Source organism: Microchirus variegatus (genome assembly GCF_963457635.1).
Source record: "Microchirus variegatus genome assembly, chromosome: 6".
NCBI lineage: Eukaryota > Metazoa > Chordata > Actinopteri > Pleuronectiformes > Soleidae > Microchirus > Microchirus variegatus.
The window spans coordinates 8,522,587-8,541,081 of record NC_139807.1 but is presented as its reverse complement, the minus strand read 5'-3'; the positions used below and the strand labels follow the sequence as shown (position 1 = coordinate 8,541,081).

The window sequence follows — 18,495 nt, the reverse complement described above, 5'->3', positions numbered from 1 at the left end:
CCCCATGATGCTTTAAGGCAGGGGGAGGGAGACGAGCAGAGGAACACACTGATCAGGAGGGAGAACCCATGTGGAGGAGGCAGGCACGTATGTAACTGATGATGAGTCTTTTTTTGAGTTTCTGTCTCTTCAAACCACCCTTTCCCCCCCCCTGCCCCGCCCTGAAACCAGGCAGACTTCAAGTTACTGCAAGAGGACGTCCCCCCGACCGTTGTCCCCCCCTCACACTGCAGACACCTGTTCGTCCTCTGTGGAAAAGAGGGAGAAAGACAAAGAGACGTTGAGAGGTGAGTACAAAAGAAGAAAGTAATAAAAGTGAATAAAGTCAACTTCACTGACAAACATTTTTTCTCCCCCCAAAGCGCTCGATCGATTTTCTGCCTCACAATCACATCAGTACAAATAAAAAACAACTCTGAGCGACGTGGAAAAGAAAATAGCGATTTTAATCTGTCTTTTATTGACACAAGACGAGTCTGGACGTTTGAAAAAGTCCCCGCTGGTTTTTACACAAGGACGTTACATTTATTTTATTATCAATATTTACTTAACAGTGTTTGAAGGAGAGTTTTGAAAAGTTATTATTTTTGACGACTTGATTTTTTGTACTTGTTTGGTGTATTAAATCTCAAAAAAGGTTATAAAATGTTGATCGGTGTTCAAAAAAACAGTAAATTAGAATGTTTTCCAATGTCTTATTTGCATTTGTTATACAGAGCAAAGACACCAGAAAATAATCACATTTCAGAAGCTGAAAAGTCAGAAATCGTATCAAAAATATTCCCTACTTGACTGTTTTAATGCTGTCCTGCATCTGTTTCATACGCATTAGGGGCAAGTAAAACCGATTGTGTATAAAAACTGCCGTCAGTAAAATACTTCAGTCAATATATGTGGTGCTAAACAGCTGTGATTTACAGCGTTTGGTCAGAGTCATATGTCTCTTAATCCTGATTTATACACTCGACACTTTCGATATCAGTCGCTCAATAAAACTTAACGAGTTGAGCGACATTTTCAATCCATCCGCTCTCGACCTCCGTCTCCTCCCCGTGAAGGTCACCGTGGGAGGTGGAGCCGATCGAGAATGACGGAGGAGGAAAGGCAGAGTCCACAGGGCAAACATTTACTCTCACATTCACACCTACGGTTACATTTAGTGTGTGTTCAGTTCACCTAATCTCATAAATGCATGTTTTTGGAATGTGGGAGGAAGCTGGAAAACCCGGAGAGAACCTACGTGCAGACACGGAGAACATGCAACACTCCACACAAGAGAGTTCCTTGAGAAAACTGTGATCCTAACCAGGTGACCTTCTTGCTCTGAGGCAAACCATGGCAGGGCACTACATTTGAAATTCACGCTTGTCCGTATGATGAAACCGCATTTGAGGAAGAAAAATATTTAAAATTTAAAAAAAAGTGATGCCCCCCCCCTCTGCTTGTGAGGCCAGGTTTGTTTGTAGTCGCAGCCACGTTTACTTTGTTCTCTTTTTGTCACTTTCTGTCAATAATGAGAGAGATTACCTCGTCTCCAGGACATTTTGTTACTCTGTTATTTTGATTTTCATCGTGTATGAGACTGAATAGAAAATAACGCCCTTAGGGAAAACATTCATTGCAAACTGCCAATAACATTATCTAAAGCTCTCTTCATGGGCTTTTACACAATTTTGATAAATGTTTTTCCATTTATATGCCATTTTTATGTAACATTTTCCAAGGGACAACAGATAAGAACCAGCCTTGGGTTTTATTCAGTACATTCGCTGTCGTGTTTTGCTTAACAGTTGCGTGGTTAAGTAGAAAAATTGTTCATCTCCCCGACTAAGACTTTGCAAAACCTTCCGCTTAACTACGGCTGGGTATGGCCACCAATTTCCTGAATCGATTCGATTCCAATTCACAAGGTCTCAATTCGATTTAATTTGGAATATTTCAGTTACAATACCACTCTTAATTGGTTACGAAAACATTTTTACAGAATTAATACTGTTGATTATACAAAGACGAATTTCAATAAGTTCACACGCCACATATGACGTTTCTCACGCTGAGAAGTGATTAAACTTATGGCACATACGTAAATCTATGAATCAGATTGCTCTGTGTAGTTCATACATACAGCTGTCTTGAATTAGCGACACCATCTGACAGTATTTGTTGTTGCTGGGTAAAGTTTGAGAATAGGTTTTCCGCTACAAGCACTCGTTCACGCCATGAACGTCTTCTTCTAGCCTCGTTGTTAGTCTCGCGAGATTAATGAGAGTAAAGCCTTCATGCCTCAATAAAAGTTTTGTATTAAAAGATCGATTATGGGTTTTATGAATAGATTAACATTATTATTAAATAGAAGATTATATTAATCAATTTTTTTGGACACAGCCCTACTGCTGTCCCGTGACACATCTGGACATGTTTCTGTTCAATACCTGGGCAAATACAGTGTTGCATAATTCAATCAGAGACAGTGCAGGCGGGTCAGGTGTGTGTGTGTGTGTGTGTGTGTGTGCAGGAGGATGGCGGTGTGTGTGTGTGTGTGTGATTGCATGGGTGAGAGGATCCTAAAAGCACGGTGCCTGCTGATGGATGCTGTTTGGCACCGTGTTTGAGAGTGAGAGTGAGAGAAGAGTGCAGTGAGTGTGTGGTGGCAGAGAAGTGGAGAAACTCCGGTGAGATTCATGCATGATGGGGGGTTCTATGAGTTAAAGGTGAGGCTCCCACTACAGATGAGTTGCGATGCGTTTCTAAAAAAAAAAAAAAAATCAATCAGACAGAGAAGTTTTGAAGTGAGAGACTGATCCTACTGGTGCTGTGTGGGATGATCTCAGCCCGACTGTGTGTTCCTGTTCGCATGCACGTTTCGTTAGAATGGAGGAGGAGGAGGGGGTGGGGCAACCTGATAAGTAAGTTTTTACCTGCCTTTGAGGGAGGGGCCCTGCCTGTTTACCCCCGTACACACACTCTCATGGTCTGGGAGTCTCGGGTGTATGCCGTGCCACTGGCTTTGGCTTCCTCAGAGCGACTAGTTTGGAAGACAAGGACTCACCCTCCTCTTCATCATCGGGCTCTTGGTCCTCGGCCGGTGAGCGAGTGCGGTGGAGGCCGCCCGACCTCTGCTTCGCCGCCGCCTGGTGAGCCTGGTGAGAGTCGGGCGACTGGTTGACCATGCGGGAGCGCTGCAGAGCCGTGGTGTAGTCTGGCGGCCGGCGCCCCGAGTGCGTCGACGTGGGCGTGGGAGCGTTAGGGGCCGGGTGTTGTCCTTCTGCGAGGTCAGAGATGGTCAGGGCGGTGTAGCCCGGGGGAGTCGGGGGAGGCTCGCGGTAACGGCTTTCTTTCCGTGCTGAACGGACACAAAGATAGAAAATAACAGCATGAGCTTCTTTCAGACAAAAAGGATGACTGAAGCAACTAAAAAGAGGAAATCAACACCATATCCATTGCCACTGTGGTGTATTTTGCCTGAAATGTGATATTATTATGCACCATAAATAAAACAAAATGGAGGAAGAAGAAAACACCACTGTGGTTATTTTGTTTGCGTCTTTTCTCTCAGTCCCATTGAAATTAAAAGAAATAAATCCCAAAGTCCCAAAAAAATAGCTACCAACATTGTACTGAAAGTGTACAACGCATCGCTGCCAAAAATTAAGACGACAAAAGAAAGTAGCATGTTCCTACCAATGCTCAAAGAAGTTGCTGAAAATCTGTGTACATTGCAGAGTCATTTTAAAATGGTCAAAAGACTGCGGGTATAAAAGGGTTTTATTGCTCTGGAAGTGGGACATCATTCAGCAGAAGTACACCCCAATGTCTTTTTCCCAGCACTATTTCACCAAAATTCCAGCTATTTCACATTAAAGACGTCATTGACTGATTCATATCAGCCAATCTGTGATTACAGCAACTACACAACTCACAAATGAGGCCTTTACCCCCGGCTGTGATGGGTGACGGAGACGGTCGGCTCATCTGTTTGGCCTCCTCCGACCCAGTCGATGTGATGCTACTCGTTTCAGGGTCGGCGTTGACGTCCTTCCCTCCCCTCCTCTTGATGGTGCCAGTGTCGCCCTCAGAGTCCTCTCCCCAGTATGCGGCTGAGGATGAAGAGGAGCTGGCGGACGCCCAGCTCCCTCTGGCCTGAGCTGCCCACAGAGCAGCAGGTCCTCCTAAAAACGCCTCTGGCCCACCAGGCGGGAGTCCTCCGATGCCGCCGCCGCCAAAAGCCAGAGTCTCCCAGCTACGTCCCTGCTGCATTGTCTGAATGTTGTCGTGGGAACCAGAGGAGCAGGAAGTCCAGGATCCGCGGCCACTGTCTGCAGCGTCCAGGGAAACGCGATCGCCCTGATCCTGAGTTAGCTCCTCTGAACTGGGCGAGGAAAGCACTGTGGGGCAGCCAGCATAGATACCCCGACAGTCCTGCATCGATGAATATGACCTACAAAAAAAAGGAAAGATACTCAAAGAAGATCCTCTGCAAAATGGAACACAGTTTTGACATTTTTTTTATTGTACTTACCCAAGGCTGTACTGGTCAGGATCAGTGGTGGCCCTTCGTTCGAGCCGCGATCCCCCGATGTGAGATTCCCCAACTCCTCCCGAGTGGCGGAGTCTCCTCTCATCCTGGGCCATGTCGAAAGAGGAGTTACTGACGAGGCTGGAGCGAGACGAGATCTCACTGTGACCAGAGTCTGAGTAGGCGTCGCCCGTCCTGTTGTAACCTGAAAAAACATTTGGAATTTAAGTTTTCTTAAGCGTTATTAATGATATTGAGTCGAAGGAGGAAATAATTCTTAAAAGGAAACATCTCAAGGTAAGGCTTTAGAATAAACAGGACTCCAGCTGACCGGGATTAGTCACCACCAGGTGACATAACAATTAAGCTCAGGGTGGAAGAGGAGACGCATGAACTTACACAACATCTAAAAAGGTCTCAGCAAGGACAAAAACAATCCGTGAGTCATTTTACATTCCAGTCCCATGACAAAAGCCAGGTTTTTTAAACCCACCATCTGTCACTAGATACAGCCATCAAGGATTAAAACAAACAAATTGGCAAATGTTTAAATCCTGCAACAACAAAAACACAACGGTGAAGCAACGTGGCCTAGATGTTCTAAGGTCACTGCGTTATATAAGTGAGGTCATACATTGCTGAGTAACCGTGTTCTAAAGATCACGGTGTTCTGACGTATTTGCTCCAGGTGCAGAATAAAGGATTTCTTTTCTTTCTTTCTTTTTTTACTGACGAAACTTGCTCTGCATCGAAAACCTTGAATACCTCTTAGGTTTACAACAATACTAGTACATACCATAAGTCACATGACCTAGATTAACCTTGACCCAACATTTGATGCAACTGATAAAACACTCGTTTTTTGTTCACCTCCTCACCAGCAATAGCTAATCTGTAACTGCATTGGTTTCAGAAAAAGAGGAGAAACACGCTTGGATTCTGCGGCCGTGCTAGTTTTCCCCCACACCTGCGATCAGTGCAAACACATCACAGGTTTAAACCCTCTGTACACATGAGCTGGGTGGGAATTTGGCAGCCTCCACGTGAGTCACAGTTCTGGTTACTTATTGTAACCAGAGGTGAGGTGAGGATGTGTGTTGTTAGTGCGTGTTGTCATAGTAACCTACAAGAGAATTAAACATGATGTTGGCTTCCAATGAGTTGTGAAATAAAGCGATTTTCATTTCTTTTTTTAATTCTGAGCTCAAACTTCAGGCAGTTCTCAAAAACCACCACCAGATGGCAGACATGACACATGATGAAGGAGAGAGGAGCCTGGAGAGAGGAGCCTGAAGAAAGGAGCCTGAAGAGCGGGGAGGGGAAGGGAGGGAGGATTATTGGCTTACTTACCCTTCTTGGGCGAGCTCTGGGGGGAGGTGGGAGGGGAGGAGAGCTGGGAGGAGGCATTGGACACTGTGTCCTCTGGCTGCCTCCGATGCCGGTCGTTCCCTTCCTCCGACAATGACAGAATCTTCTTCAGAGACTGTGGGGAGCTGGTGCCTGTGGACATCAGCGGGAGAATGAGCAGAATTAGCATGAGGAACTGTGCCATGACTAGAGGGTCTGAGGATGCTACACTGGCTTTGTCTGTTTTTTTTTTTTTCTTCCTATGTTTCCAGACAGCCTCTAGGTGGCAGCACCACCATAACAGACGATTGGGAAGTCTGCTATTGTCTAAAAATAAGACGCAAGGCAATTGAGGAAGGTGATTTATGCAGACTTCTTTTCATTCTGTCCATAACCATGCACTTACAAAAAACGATGTTATTACTGTCAAGTGCATTTACAGGGGATTCTCCTACTTCACCAGAAATATACCATTAAATGACACGTATAAGAATGAATACTAGCTGTACGATTTGAATGACTTGAATTTCATTAAACCCAGCTTTACCGAAAGGCGGCAGATCTTTGACCGGAACTTTCTTTCGGGATGGGTAAAGTGCCACGGCGGGGACCTGGAGAGCCTGGTTTCCTTTGGCCAGCTGCCCCCTCTGCTGACTGGCAGCTCGAGACACGACTGGTGACGTGTCCGGTCGTTTCCCGCCAGCGTTCTTAGGCACTGAGCATGGTGAGGAAGAAACATGTATGTTAAATGGATTGCGCAAGTCGTACAGTTGTGTTGTGTGGTCAAAGATGACGACTGCTGATGGACAGAACTGCAAGAACCAAACAGCTGGTAAAAGCTGGCATTGACCAGTGTGAAACTGTATGGGTGGTTCAAGCAAATGTCTACTCCTTGCCAATTAGTCTTAAAGGGAGATTTAGTGTCTTTTTTACTACAGTGGTCCCACCCTGTCTGTCTCAGAAATGTTGAAGCCTGAGAACATGTGGAGGAACAGAAACATCATATCGTGTATAAAGCTGTGCCACAAACTCACGCGTACTGATGGAGGGCTCACACTGCAGCGACAGAGTCTGCAGACTCTCCTCGTTCGTCTCCAGGCTGAGGTTGGACAAGTACTGTTTGACCTTTCTGGCCATCTGGGCGTCCTCGTAAAGCTTTTTGGCGTTCAGAAAGGAGCTGCGACGCACGCGCTTCTTGTGCCCCCCTGTCTGGGTGACGTCGAGCACTGTCGCATTGGCACTACCCTGGCTTAGAGACCTGGGATGTACACAAAAAGGCACCCACGGAGACACAGTGCACATAAACACACACACACACACGCAAGAACATAAAAGTGAGAGATAAAGACACACAAAAACAAAGCAGAGAGCAGAGAAAGACTTATTAAGATGTTGTTTTAAGTAGTAAATAAACCTGTAGTCAAGTGTGAATGTATAGGTGCTACTGGGCCTGGGACATGCAGAGAGCAGCTTTAGCCACTCCTCTCAACGCCATTACATTCCAGACATTCCAGGCAGCAGGGGGAAGGGGGTGAGTAAGGGTGAGTGATGATTATAGCCAAACAACAGGGAAGTAGAAAGCAGGGGTGTTCTGCTAGTGTAACACGGTCATAGTTTACATTGCTGTAGCTTGAGTCAGAGCTGGTTGTAGTCGTAGTAAAAGCCTTTTTTGGCGCGTGGCTTTCGGTCAAAGAGGACACCGACAAAAGGCTCCAGTGTTAGTCAATGACAAATCATGTTTGTGCTCGTCAGTGGGGAGAAATTTATCATCAGGATTTCCAGGTCCATTTAAGTGATGTCAATTTTCAAAGCACTGTGTTCGCCAAAGATGAGAATTATCATAATTATGTTTTGCAATTACAACTAAGGCCTTCCTATGGCAACAACTTATGTCATAATTACACAAAACAGGGTGTCATAATTAAAAGACACTTTTCCATAATTATAAGAAACCAAATCATAATCATGGGAAACAGGAAATAAATGTGTCCTCCTTCTTTTTTTAGGAAAATGTAAAATGCAAATATTCCCATCGTTTCCCCATTTGACCACAAGAATGTAAATCATGATAAAAAAAACAAATAAGGTATCCAGAAATATCCATGATTTCCAGCTTTTTACAGGTTTAAAATACAGATAAAAACCTTACAGATAAGTAAAATAATTCTGAAACTATAGAAGCATGCATATTGTTAGACAAAACATGAGAAAAGGCCACATCTGCTATGCAAGGCTGGATCCAATCATCCAAGATTTGTATGTTTATGTATTATTCTAATGCCCCGTGAATCTCAATTTATGTGGTTTGTAAAATGTAAAATAATCTGACCTAGTTTTAGCATAGGTGACCTTTTATATATGTATGAAAAAAGGGATAATATTAGTCAGGCTGAGACAATATTAGTGGGATGTTTAAACTCAAACTGGTCAGTGGAAACAAAGAAGAAAAGTTGCACACATATCGGCAGAATACAGTGCAGTGGTGCAGGGGATGCAAAGGGTTGCAGGGGTCACCAAACTTACCCTAAACTTCTCCATTTCTTCTTCCTAGAGGGCGAGTGCCATGAACAGAGAAGCATGGGGGGAAAGGGTGGACGAGTAGAGAGAGAGAAAGAGACAAAAGCTTAGGACAGGAGAGACCACCAAGACCACCGGAGAGAAGCAATTTCACCCACATGAAAGTCAGTGGAGAGGAAATTAAAAAATGGTGACACTCCACTGGGAAGAGACATCATTAGACAAAGACACACTTTCACAGGAGCACTGTGCACATCTTATGCCAACAATGTGTATGAGGAAACAGTTGCCAGGAGAAAAACAGTTGCCAGAGGGAACAGCTGCTAGAAAGAAAAAGCGTGATGCAGAAATCTTGATTGGATCTACATGAACCCGGCTAACCCCACAGAATCTGGTTAGTCAAAAGGTGTGCGGACTGCTCCTACAGGGACGGTCATTAAGAATCTTGAGATCTGGCTTTGCTTCATTGTTTCCTCACCTGGTCCGGAACATAAGAGCTGGGTCCATATTCACTGACGCCATGCGACCAACGTGGCGAATCTCTTTGGCGATCATCCTCAGTTTCTCAAAGTTAACCAGGCCGTCCACTTTGGAGTCATTGCCTGAGATGAGGAATAGGAAAATTATGCAGTTTAATACTGAAGGTTCTAATGGAAAATCACTTAGTAATGCAATACTTGCGGTCATAAAAACCAGAAACTCCGTTTACTACCTGTTAAACTGTGTTTAACTATCAGCTTTCATGATTTTACATCTTAACATGGCATTTCAATTTGTTATACAAAACCGTAGGTCGTCAAATTGAAGGAGCTGTTACTCTAGCTTCGCTTAATACCCCCAGAAAAGTGGAGTTTCAAGACATTCATGCTACATACAAATACCTGCAACATTACCAACAAAAACAATACATTTCTAATTTCTTAGCTACCTTCGTGAAGAAAGGTGAGGTCCTTCTTGATGACAGGGAACAGAGGGATAATTGGTGGCTGGAGGTTTTGATTGTTGAGGACATTCCTGTACTTGGCCATATTTCTGGAAGGGTCGAAGAGGTCCTGCAGGTCCCCGAACAGCTTCTCGTATTTGCTCGGTAGCTTCTCCCATGTTCCCCTCAGTCTGGAGACTGGAGCCAAGTTTAGACCACTGTGGAAACAACAACACTTTCAATTAGTAGATGCTACAGCTAAAATATGACGAGAGCAAATCATTTTCTGAAGACTGTATTAGTGTCTCTCACCTGATGATGGCAAACATGGAGCTGAAGTTCTTGCACTCGCGGCAATGCAGGGCGATCTTGATGAAATGTTTGACGGTCTTCATGCGCTTGAGCTGGTTGGGCTCCCGCGTCACCTCCGTGGCCACCCAGAACGTCTCGTGATTGATGGCCTCCTCGAATCGCTTCAGACTGACCGAGCCTGTCTTTGAGCGCAGCTTGAACAGGTCGTCGATGTATTCCGTGGGCTCGATGGCACAGAAGAGTTCAAACGCCCGCATTGAGAGCTGAGTGGCCACTTCAACCGTACTGAGCTGTAACAGAGAGATCTGGCCTTCTCGAAGGAGGTCCTGAGCGTCCTCGTCTGAACATAGCGTCTCGGTCTCCATGTTGCTCTTTAGGTAGTATCTGGTGATGGAAATGGACAAAAACACACTTTTTGAATCAGCTACTTTGGAAACCATCATCTTGGAATATTCAACAATAAGATAATCAATTGTGTGGTCTATGGTGATTGGTTATTACTGGTATTGTTAGGATTACATTCCTATATTTTTATTCAATCAATATTTAGCCAGTGGGGACTTTTGAATAAAAGAAAGATAATTAAACTGATTAATGTAAGGATGACAAAAGAGGGAAATCAAATGATTAATTCCATTAAAAACGGTTGCTCGGCAGCACATTAAACTTGAGATGACATTACCTTCCGCTGAGCTGAATCCTGTCAGCCAGTTTGGAGAGCTGGTCTGGTAATCGCCTCTGTTTGATGACGCCCTCTGGCGTGACGGACACGTCGCACAGTGAATAAGCCTCTGGCGCTGCAGTCAAGGCAAACTCCCTGATGGCCTGGGCCACCACCTCCTTCGCCGTCGTGTCCTTCCCAATCATGATGTAGCGAGACTGCTGGTCAGCCTTGAAGACCCTCAACACCTGGTCGGACATATCTGTGGACGACACGTGACGCTTTATTTAATAATCACTTGCAATATACTGCCATGTAAAAGCCCCCTGCATCTTCCCATTAAATGCCTTTTACCAAAAAACACGACACCTCTGCGACGCCAGCCGCAAACCACATTCCCCATCACTCGATTGATCAGAAACACACCACGGAAAAATAATGTGATCCCAAAATCTCCATCACAAAAACCATTCTCATAGCACCCACAGAAAAAGGGAAATGTCAGATGTCAGTGCATTGCTGTTAGCATTTCTTCTTGGTTAGCGTTCACAGGCAGATATGCTGATTAAGTATGATTATATATACAACCGCAGACGAGAGTAAATCCATTAATGTATTTAAAATTTTGACATAGAGGCCGGCAGCATTGACAAAGACTTGGCTGTTTTTAGGAAAAGCAGGACCACAGGGAAAGAAACATACTCACTTGGTACGACTGGAACTGAAAGAACATAAACATGTGATGGACAAGTGTTAATGAAGATACAGTTAAAAATAGAGGTTGTGCTATGTTGTTGGCAGTCAAATCTTTCCGCTCTACACTCACATTCTGTTAATAACAAGTCATTTGAAAGGGTGTTTAATTGAAATTATTCTCCAAAAGCAAAAATGTAAGCATATTTATATCATTAAAATACAATTGGACAGTCAAAGGTTCCATTTGACCTCAGTAACCTTGACCTCAAGGTCTGTGTATATTGTGTGGTTTGTTTTCATACAAATTGGCCAAGCAATTTATTCATTAATCACCGCATCGCAACAATGACAGCCACTCGTGTTGTACCTGGCTGGTTGTTGAAGTCAAGGATGCGATGGTGAGACTGCAGGAGGTCTGGGTTCGACGACGAGAGGTTCCCGCTCACGGGCAGAGCTGGTGGGATCTGTTTGGACTGTTTCATCCCCACAATGCTGTCGTCCTGTGATTGGCCCACGCAAACGTCACTATGGAAACCAGAGAGAGAGCGAGAGGGAGGTGAGACAGCAGTTCTGACAACAAAAGGCAGAGGGCGATGTTTGAGCTGGCAAGAATTGTGAGGTGTGGACTTATTTGGCTACAGAGAACATATTCCTCATGAAATGTATTCTCTTTTAACACCTGATTCTGGTTAAGTGATCCAACGACAGGCTCACAATTGGTTCAGTAAAAGAAAGATAGATGTGTGAGCTCTAATCTGCCTTATGAAAATGTTAAAATATACTACTAAAGAGCTAAAAAAAAATGTGGATGGATGTTATTACTTGTATGGTTTAGGAGGCAGGATGCTGGTGATCGTCTTGTCGAAGATCTTCTTCAGCTTGTTGCGTCCTCCCACCGAGTTGGACTTGGCTTTCTTGCTGACCTTCTCCAGGCTCATCACCTGCTCCACGTCCACCGCCAGGTCGGGGATGGAGTAGCGACTGGCCTTCTTGATGTCGCCAATCTTTGGAAGGTGAGGTGCTCCATTCTTTCGGTCATGCTCCTCCTCGCCGTCCAAGTCGTGGTCATGGTCAGGCTTCAAAAGAAGTTCTTTGAACACTGAGAAGAAGGAGGAAACGGAGAAATATGAGGCCTCACTTTGAGCTCAGGTTTATTATTTTGACATATAAGGGTCATAACTTCACAAAATCTTACCTAAAAGGTTTGTTTTCACAGTAATTGACAAGTGGGTGTTGTTCTTCAGAATCTCGTTGGCTTTGCTGAGCTGGACATTCTCAAAGTTCTGCCCATTGACCTCTAAGAGCTGTAGAAAGAGAAGAAATCCATCAGGTAAAGGCTGCTAACTAACTATTGCATAGTTATAAACTTAAAATTTTATTAAAAATAAGAAAAACTACATCATACTTTACAATGTCATTGAAAAAAAATGCTTCTTAAAATAGAGGTAGTGACTTCTGAACTACATTCTTCCCAGTAAACAAAGGAAGGTAATAAGCTGTCACATTCATGTGTGTTTTATAATTTGACATTGAGTCCAACACATGGTTTTGACATTAACATGGGACACGTCGCCTTCAAATTGTCTTGTTCCTTGTCATAACAGCTTGCCCTCTGTCCTGGGGCCCGGATATTTGCATTTAAACACAATCTGCCAACCAGGCACTGCCACTTCCTCTTTAGTAGAAGAGGAAGTCACCTTTGACAGAGGATGTAAGTACAGGCCGCTCTCTGATTTTCTTCTGCTGGTAAAAAACCCTAGTAAAGATGGACTAAAAAGACAAAATGTCTGTTTTGGGATAAGCAGTTATTAGTAAAATGCTGAATTGTACTACTGAGGGACTAATGCTAATGACACACTGACAAAACAACTTCTTTTTATGCTCTAAATATACTCTCTTTAAAACTAAAGCTCTGGAGTTCTGATTAAATAATGAGAGCAAATGAAGCAAAAAAGCCAAAAGTCCAGAGTGGGTACAAGAAAGCTTCCAAGGGCTTCTCTGCTTCCTTTTGGGGAAACAGCTGCAGGGGATGTTTGGAGTCAGAAAGGCTTAACTTGCATCCAGACACTCTTGAGATGGTTTTAAGGATTAAGGGACTTTGCTTAAAGCCCTGAAGACTGCAGAGTGTGAAAATTGTTGAGAGTTTAGATTGCAAGGAGAAAGCCAAGACAGTGTTCACTGCTACTGGCAGGTTCAATATTGGACTTAAAGAAAAATTAAAAAGGCTTTTAATGCCAGTTAGAGAAAAATGTTGGACCAGTTTCACAGCCAAAATGAATTTGGATGGAAAAAATGATTATTTTTCCTTCAATTTGAGTTGCTGTCCCTGTGACAGGAATAATTGTAGCCTACAGAAAAACAAAATGCTTTTGAGACTGCTAAACATGTGACAATCTGGGGGGTTATACTTTTCTATCACACCTCAAAAAGAAATTCCCATATAAGTGTAGAAATGTTCATAACAGTGTAAGCAGTAGCAATGTATGCTGTCTTCGCACTACCTAAAGAAAGCAATACCATGCATAGTGAGAGATGATGGTGATTTAAACACTGTTATGGAGGATGACACGGTGATAGTTTGAAGTGAAAATAATATCTTACCTGATCTCCACGCTTAAGGCCGACTTCTGCTGCTTTGCTCCCAGCCTCCACAGCGTCGATAAAGATGCGGAAACCTTTCTCCTGACCTCCGAGCAGGCTGAATGCCAGTGGAGAGTCTCTGGACGGCTTGGTCAGCGTCACCAGCCGCGGCTTGGCTTTAGCAGCGCACGCAATATTTAACAGTCTAAGATGCCCACACATTTTCTAGAACAAAAACATTGACAAAAACAATGTGAGAAAAGTCGCATAAATTGAACCAAATATATTTTTGCAAAAATTCAGTAGTAAGTGCACTCACATTAACACTTACTTCTTTCTCCAGATTGTTTTCAAACTCCTCCAGAAAGTGAGTCATGGCAGGGTCACCCTCAAAGTCGTTGAAGTGATTGTTTACCCACAGCAAGACTACCCGTGTAACCTGGAGCAATCACATGATCAGCACAGGTCAATGTACAATTTACTGGTGTCTAAACACAATGGGTTTTTACATACTGACATTTCAAATGTTATTTACTGCAGTATAAAGTTGACATTTCTCTCATTGGATCCTGCAGGTAAACATAAACCCTTCTGCATGTACCTTGTCCCTGAGACTGGGGTCGTGGAACCACTCCAGGAGCTTCTTGCCCACGACCATGGGGCTGGAGAGGAAGGTCCTGTAGGTCAACAGGAAGTCCTCAATGTATGTGGGGTCCACCACTGAGTGCTCCTCCACTAGGTGCATGGTGAGACGCTCTGATGTGCCCTGGGATTTAACGTGCATAATCATTAATTGATGAGCACTCGCTCCTCCTTTTTTTTTTCCATTATATCTAATTTTGACTAAACGCAGATGTGTCACCTTGATTACGATGTGTCCTTTCCTGGTGCCAGTGCGGTCCAGTTCGCGGTGCTCCTTCACCATCACAATTTCTCCTTCCTCCTCCACCTTCTGCATGTTCTTCTCCACCTGGTTGAGGATGCAGCAGTAGTCCTGCTGGGCTATACACACAAACTGGACAAGAACAGGCAACAAAAAAAATGAATTCTTCAATAATTTTTCGATTTTTAATAAGTAATTAAATCGTTTGTGTCATCACTCGATTAGAGATTAGCTAATCCTACATGAAGGGATTTACTGCCACACATTAATGAAGAGCTTAAAAAACAATTTAAACTGAAAGCAGCTAAGTAATATTAAATTCTGCCTGGCAACTAAACTACTATCCTCAGTGATGAATTATGAAACAAGGGCTTCCACTGACAGAGAAACAAAGATGTTCTTATTCCAGCCGCGGAGCCCAGAAGAGCTCAGCTCCTGAAACGGTGTCAGTGTCTTTACACTTCATTACCAATAATCCCATGATGCGCAAAAACATAATCTCGCTCTGTGAGCTGGTCCAATATCTATCAGAGAATGGTTGTTTCTCAAATTTACAGAGATGTTTCAATCCAAGACACGTTTGAGTGCCATGAGTGCCAACACCTGCTGGCTGCTGTAACTGCAGGCCACAGTGGGAATAGCCATGATGTGATGTCAGGCTCTGTGCTTCGCTCTCCGCACTAAGACGCAGAGGAAATTGACCCGTTAACCCTAGAAAGGGATGGAGGGAGGCTGCCAAACTCAACAGCCCTGTGCAAGAATATCATAATCCTACCTGGCAGTCGTCCACCTTGGTCTTCATCACACCCTTCATGTATTCCTTTTCCATGGTTGGAGACACCCCGAAGCTGTTCCCCATACACAGGATCTCAGTCCGGTTGTCCGGGTACGTCACCTCCACCGAACCGTTCAGAATCACCGACCAGGAGTCCAACTAAGAAAAAGATTAGATGCAAAAACATAAAAAAAAAAGATACATACAAAGAAAAATAAGAGAACTACAACAACAATAACAGAGTTCAAGTGTGTAATATTCAGCCACAGCTGCCATTTCTTAATGAGTCAAAGTTATTAAATCCCAGACAGATGGTTTATTACTTTCCTCATTTGAATACAACAACACATTTAAAGTCTCAATGAAATCACTGCTAAACTAATAAGTTAATATACACTACACAGTATATAATATGCTTCAATAATCAGGTTGATACACAATTTCCCGCAGAGACCTTTTACAGATTCACAGCCTTAAACCGACAGCAATAATATGCTCAGTGAACCTCATATTCTCTACGACTGGAGATTCACTGAGGTGGTCAAGCCTTCGAGGCATGTCTTGCTCTTTATTGTTTGAGTACTTTGTAGCAAAAAAAAACAAAAAACACAATTGAATCATCTCCATTGAAAATGCCTTGACCAGAGAGAAAGAGAATAAATGAAGGCTGCTTTTGTTGCCTAAGGGATCTAAAGAGAGGCCTGGTGATAAAGAGATGTCTGCCATTCAGGTTTAATAGAGCAGAAAAAAACATCAAATGGAGAGAGAGAGATTCATTGACGTGAAGGGGTGAAACCAAGGTTCAATCTAGAGACACACACACACGCCTATGTAAACACAATTAAAGGCAAGAAAAGGCCACATGACCGAGCTTATGAGTGGATAAATATAGAACACTACACACCTCCTCTCCATCATTCAGAACGATGGTGCCGGCACGTTCCACCACAGCAAAAACCATGACGGCGCAGAGTTCCCTCCTCACTGACATGGTCATGTTTGCAAACGCTGGCAGTTGATGCATGAACTCCAGTAATTGCTCTGTGTGAGGGACAGAGGAGAGACAGCGGAAGGGAGGGGAGGATATTTGAGAAAAAAAAAAAAGAGCAAACATCGTCTTGACACCCAGAGGAGAAAAAAAAAAGAAGAGGACATGCAGTGCTTTTGGCACGTCTGCACTGCTCTCGCTTCCAGCTGAAGAGGGCACAAGCTAGGGGCTGAGCATCAGAATGGATCACCACCACAATGAATAGCCGACAGAGGAATCATTATCTGGAGAACATACAGCTAAATATCAATCCTATTGATATAAACCTTCAAAGCAGGGCAGGAATAATTGCCCACACATCAGTCTGTGGCCTCCGTGCGATTTCACTGGAGACCTCAACAGGAATCGTGCTGTGATTCGTCAGCCATGACGAAGTGTGATCACGTCGTCTTATTTGTCTAAAGGTATTTAACAGTGAAAATGGCTTGTAAGCAAACAGCTTTTCCAGAAAGTTTCCCCACTTGTTCTGGAAAATCCATAAATCTTGCAGTGAGCAGATTTCATGAATAGAAAATTGTTGATATTTGTACACACGCACACACTGAAATTGCAGAGTAACGTTCCAGTGGCTCATTTATTTAATGATTCCTTTAAAAAAAATTCTCTCGCCGTCTACCATCAATTTCCGGCAGCAGCAATAGTCTGACGTTAAGTCTGACCTGTGCTTGGCAAACCAACAGCATCATGTGTGATGCTGTGGAAGCACTGAAAGTTTAATGTGCTGGGAGAGGTGAGGCGAGAGGATGTGCCAGAGTGACCTAGAAAAGCCTGCCGGCAGAAGGAGGGGTGTACGGCATGGGGATCAGCGAGGGGGGGAGGGGGTTAGCAATCATTCTCACTCCCTGTATTCAGTGTGTACTTATTTTTTTAAACACTCGTATCATTATCATTGGAGTCGAGTCATAGCTTTGAGGGATATGATAGTGGAAGTCTGATAAAGCTTACTCGAAAGCTTATGTGATAAACTAGAGCAGTTCAGACTTCAGATGTAAATTTACTGTGACCGATTTAATAATGAAAGAGAGGGTGTTTTTTTTTTTTATGGAGAACTGACTTAATTTTGAACTGGGACACTTACTGTCCCACTTGATTCCAGCATCTTAAAATCTCACACTGAGCTTTGAGTTCATATTTTACTGCACAAATGACTGTGTTTGTAATAGCAGAGTCCATACGCTGCCTTGAGCGCAGTTTGTTTGTGTGATGTGTGAAACACAAGAGGAAGAGACAATAAAATCCACGTCTGGGGCGCTCACCTATGTCATCGTCGGTTCTGTCCATCGGGTCCTTCTCCAGGCAATCTCGCACGATGTCCCGGCTCATGAGGGGATCCGACGCTCGCTCGATGTCCTCTTCGTCATCGTCCTCCTCAGAGTCGACGGCGGTCTCTGGGAGGCCACTCAGGTCCATGTCACCCGGTTCGTTCTCTGTGGCCTGAAACGAAAGAAAGAAAAATATGAGCAATCAATTATTGATTATGAACACAGAGGGAGGGGTTTTGTGTCCCAATCCAACATCGGCAGCTTTCTTGGAGCTATAAGGTCAGAGTTGGAATCTCTACAGCTGCTTTGGACTGAGACGATCACCACATACATCACCAAACTCTCCAAACGGGTGAAAATGCAGCACAATTAAGATGCAGAACAGCAAATACACACTGCCGAGATTATTTTCCATTCCAAGCATGAGCTGTGACACACTGCATGTCTAAGAAAAAAATACCCTCTTTTTAACTGCTGCCAATACATTGATCAGAAGGAACTTAGTACAGTATAGGAAGAAAAACTCGTCAACACCTCATAGTAAACAGTCTGCTATGCATAGCCCCGAGCTCATTAACCACCAACTTCCCCTCTTTCCTGTTCCCCTCAGTAAACTTCACCGCCTGCCTCGCAGCCAGATCCTGTTCTTTGAAAGCACAAGATGAAACATGTGTGAAACCGTGGAAAATGAAGTAAGATGAGGGGGGCGAAAGTAATGCAATTACTCCTGCTTGAGCGATGCTAACGGAGTCCTCCTGCGATCATCAAAGAAAAATATTTCGGTAAATGACAGAGGGGCCACTGTGCCCGGTCCAAGCTCCTGGATCACAACATGAACAAACCAAAGCAGTGCAGGGGAATAAAAAACATCACAGCACTGATAAAGCAACCACACTGCAGCAGTGAACCCTCTCACCTCAGTGTCGGCCTCAACCGCACGCTTCTTAACAGAGAAAGAAGAAAAGGTCGACTTCGC

The 18,495-nt window shown here is 43.9% G+C and overlaps 1 protein-coding gene across 1 annotated transcript in view; it reads right to left on the bottom strand.

Annotated features, from left to right (window-relative positions):
- Positions 1-213: 213 nt before the first annotated feature.
- The window catches only part of rapgef2b (Rap guanine nucleotide exchange factor 2b), a gene marked incomplete at its 5' end in the record, with an annotated part of 96,181 nt that continues 77,899 nt past the window's right edge, over positions 214-18,495 (bottom strand). Inside the window, 23 exons of the mRNA XM_083891419.1 lie at positions 214-248; positions 3,050-3,343; positions 3,921-4,438; positions 4,520-4,721; positions 5,867-6,016; positions 6,411-6,578; positions 6,898-7,121; positions 8,387-8,410; positions 8,859-8,982; positions 9,309-9,520; positions 9,615-9,998; positions 10,297-10,537; positions 10,982-10,996; positions 11,339-11,496; positions 11,794-12,070; positions 12,167-12,275; positions 13,573-13,776; positions 13,871-13,990; positions 14,153-14,317; positions 14,414-14,566; positions 15,210-15,368; positions 16,114-16,250; positions 17,514-17,691. Of these exons, the coding sequence (XP_083747545.1) occupies positions 223-248; positions 3,050-3,343; positions 3,921-4,438; positions 4,520-4,721; positions 5,867-6,016; positions 6,411-6,578; positions 6,898-7,121; positions 8,387-8,410; positions 8,859-8,982; positions 9,309-9,520; positions 9,615-9,998; positions 10,297-10,537; positions 10,982-10,996; positions 11,339-11,496; positions 11,794-12,070; positions 12,167-12,275; positions 13,573-13,776; positions 13,871-13,990; positions 14,153-14,317; positions 14,414-14,566; positions 15,210-15,368; positions 16,114-16,250; positions 17,514-17,691 (4,242 nt within the window). The 3' untranslated portion in view covers positions 214-222. The remainder of the gene's footprint in view (positions 249-3,049; positions 3,344-3,920; positions 4,439-4,519; positions 4,722-5,866; positions 6,017-6,410; positions 6,579-6,897; positions 7,122-8,386; positions 8,411-8,858; positions 8,983-9,308; positions 9,521-9,614; positions 9,999-10,296; positions 10,538-10,981; positions 10,997-11,338; positions 11,497-11,793; positions 12,071-12,166; positions 12,276-13,572; positions 13,777-13,870; positions 13,991-14,152; positions 14,318-14,413; positions 14,567-15,209; positions 15,369-16,113; positions 16,251-17,513; positions 17,692-18,495) is intronic.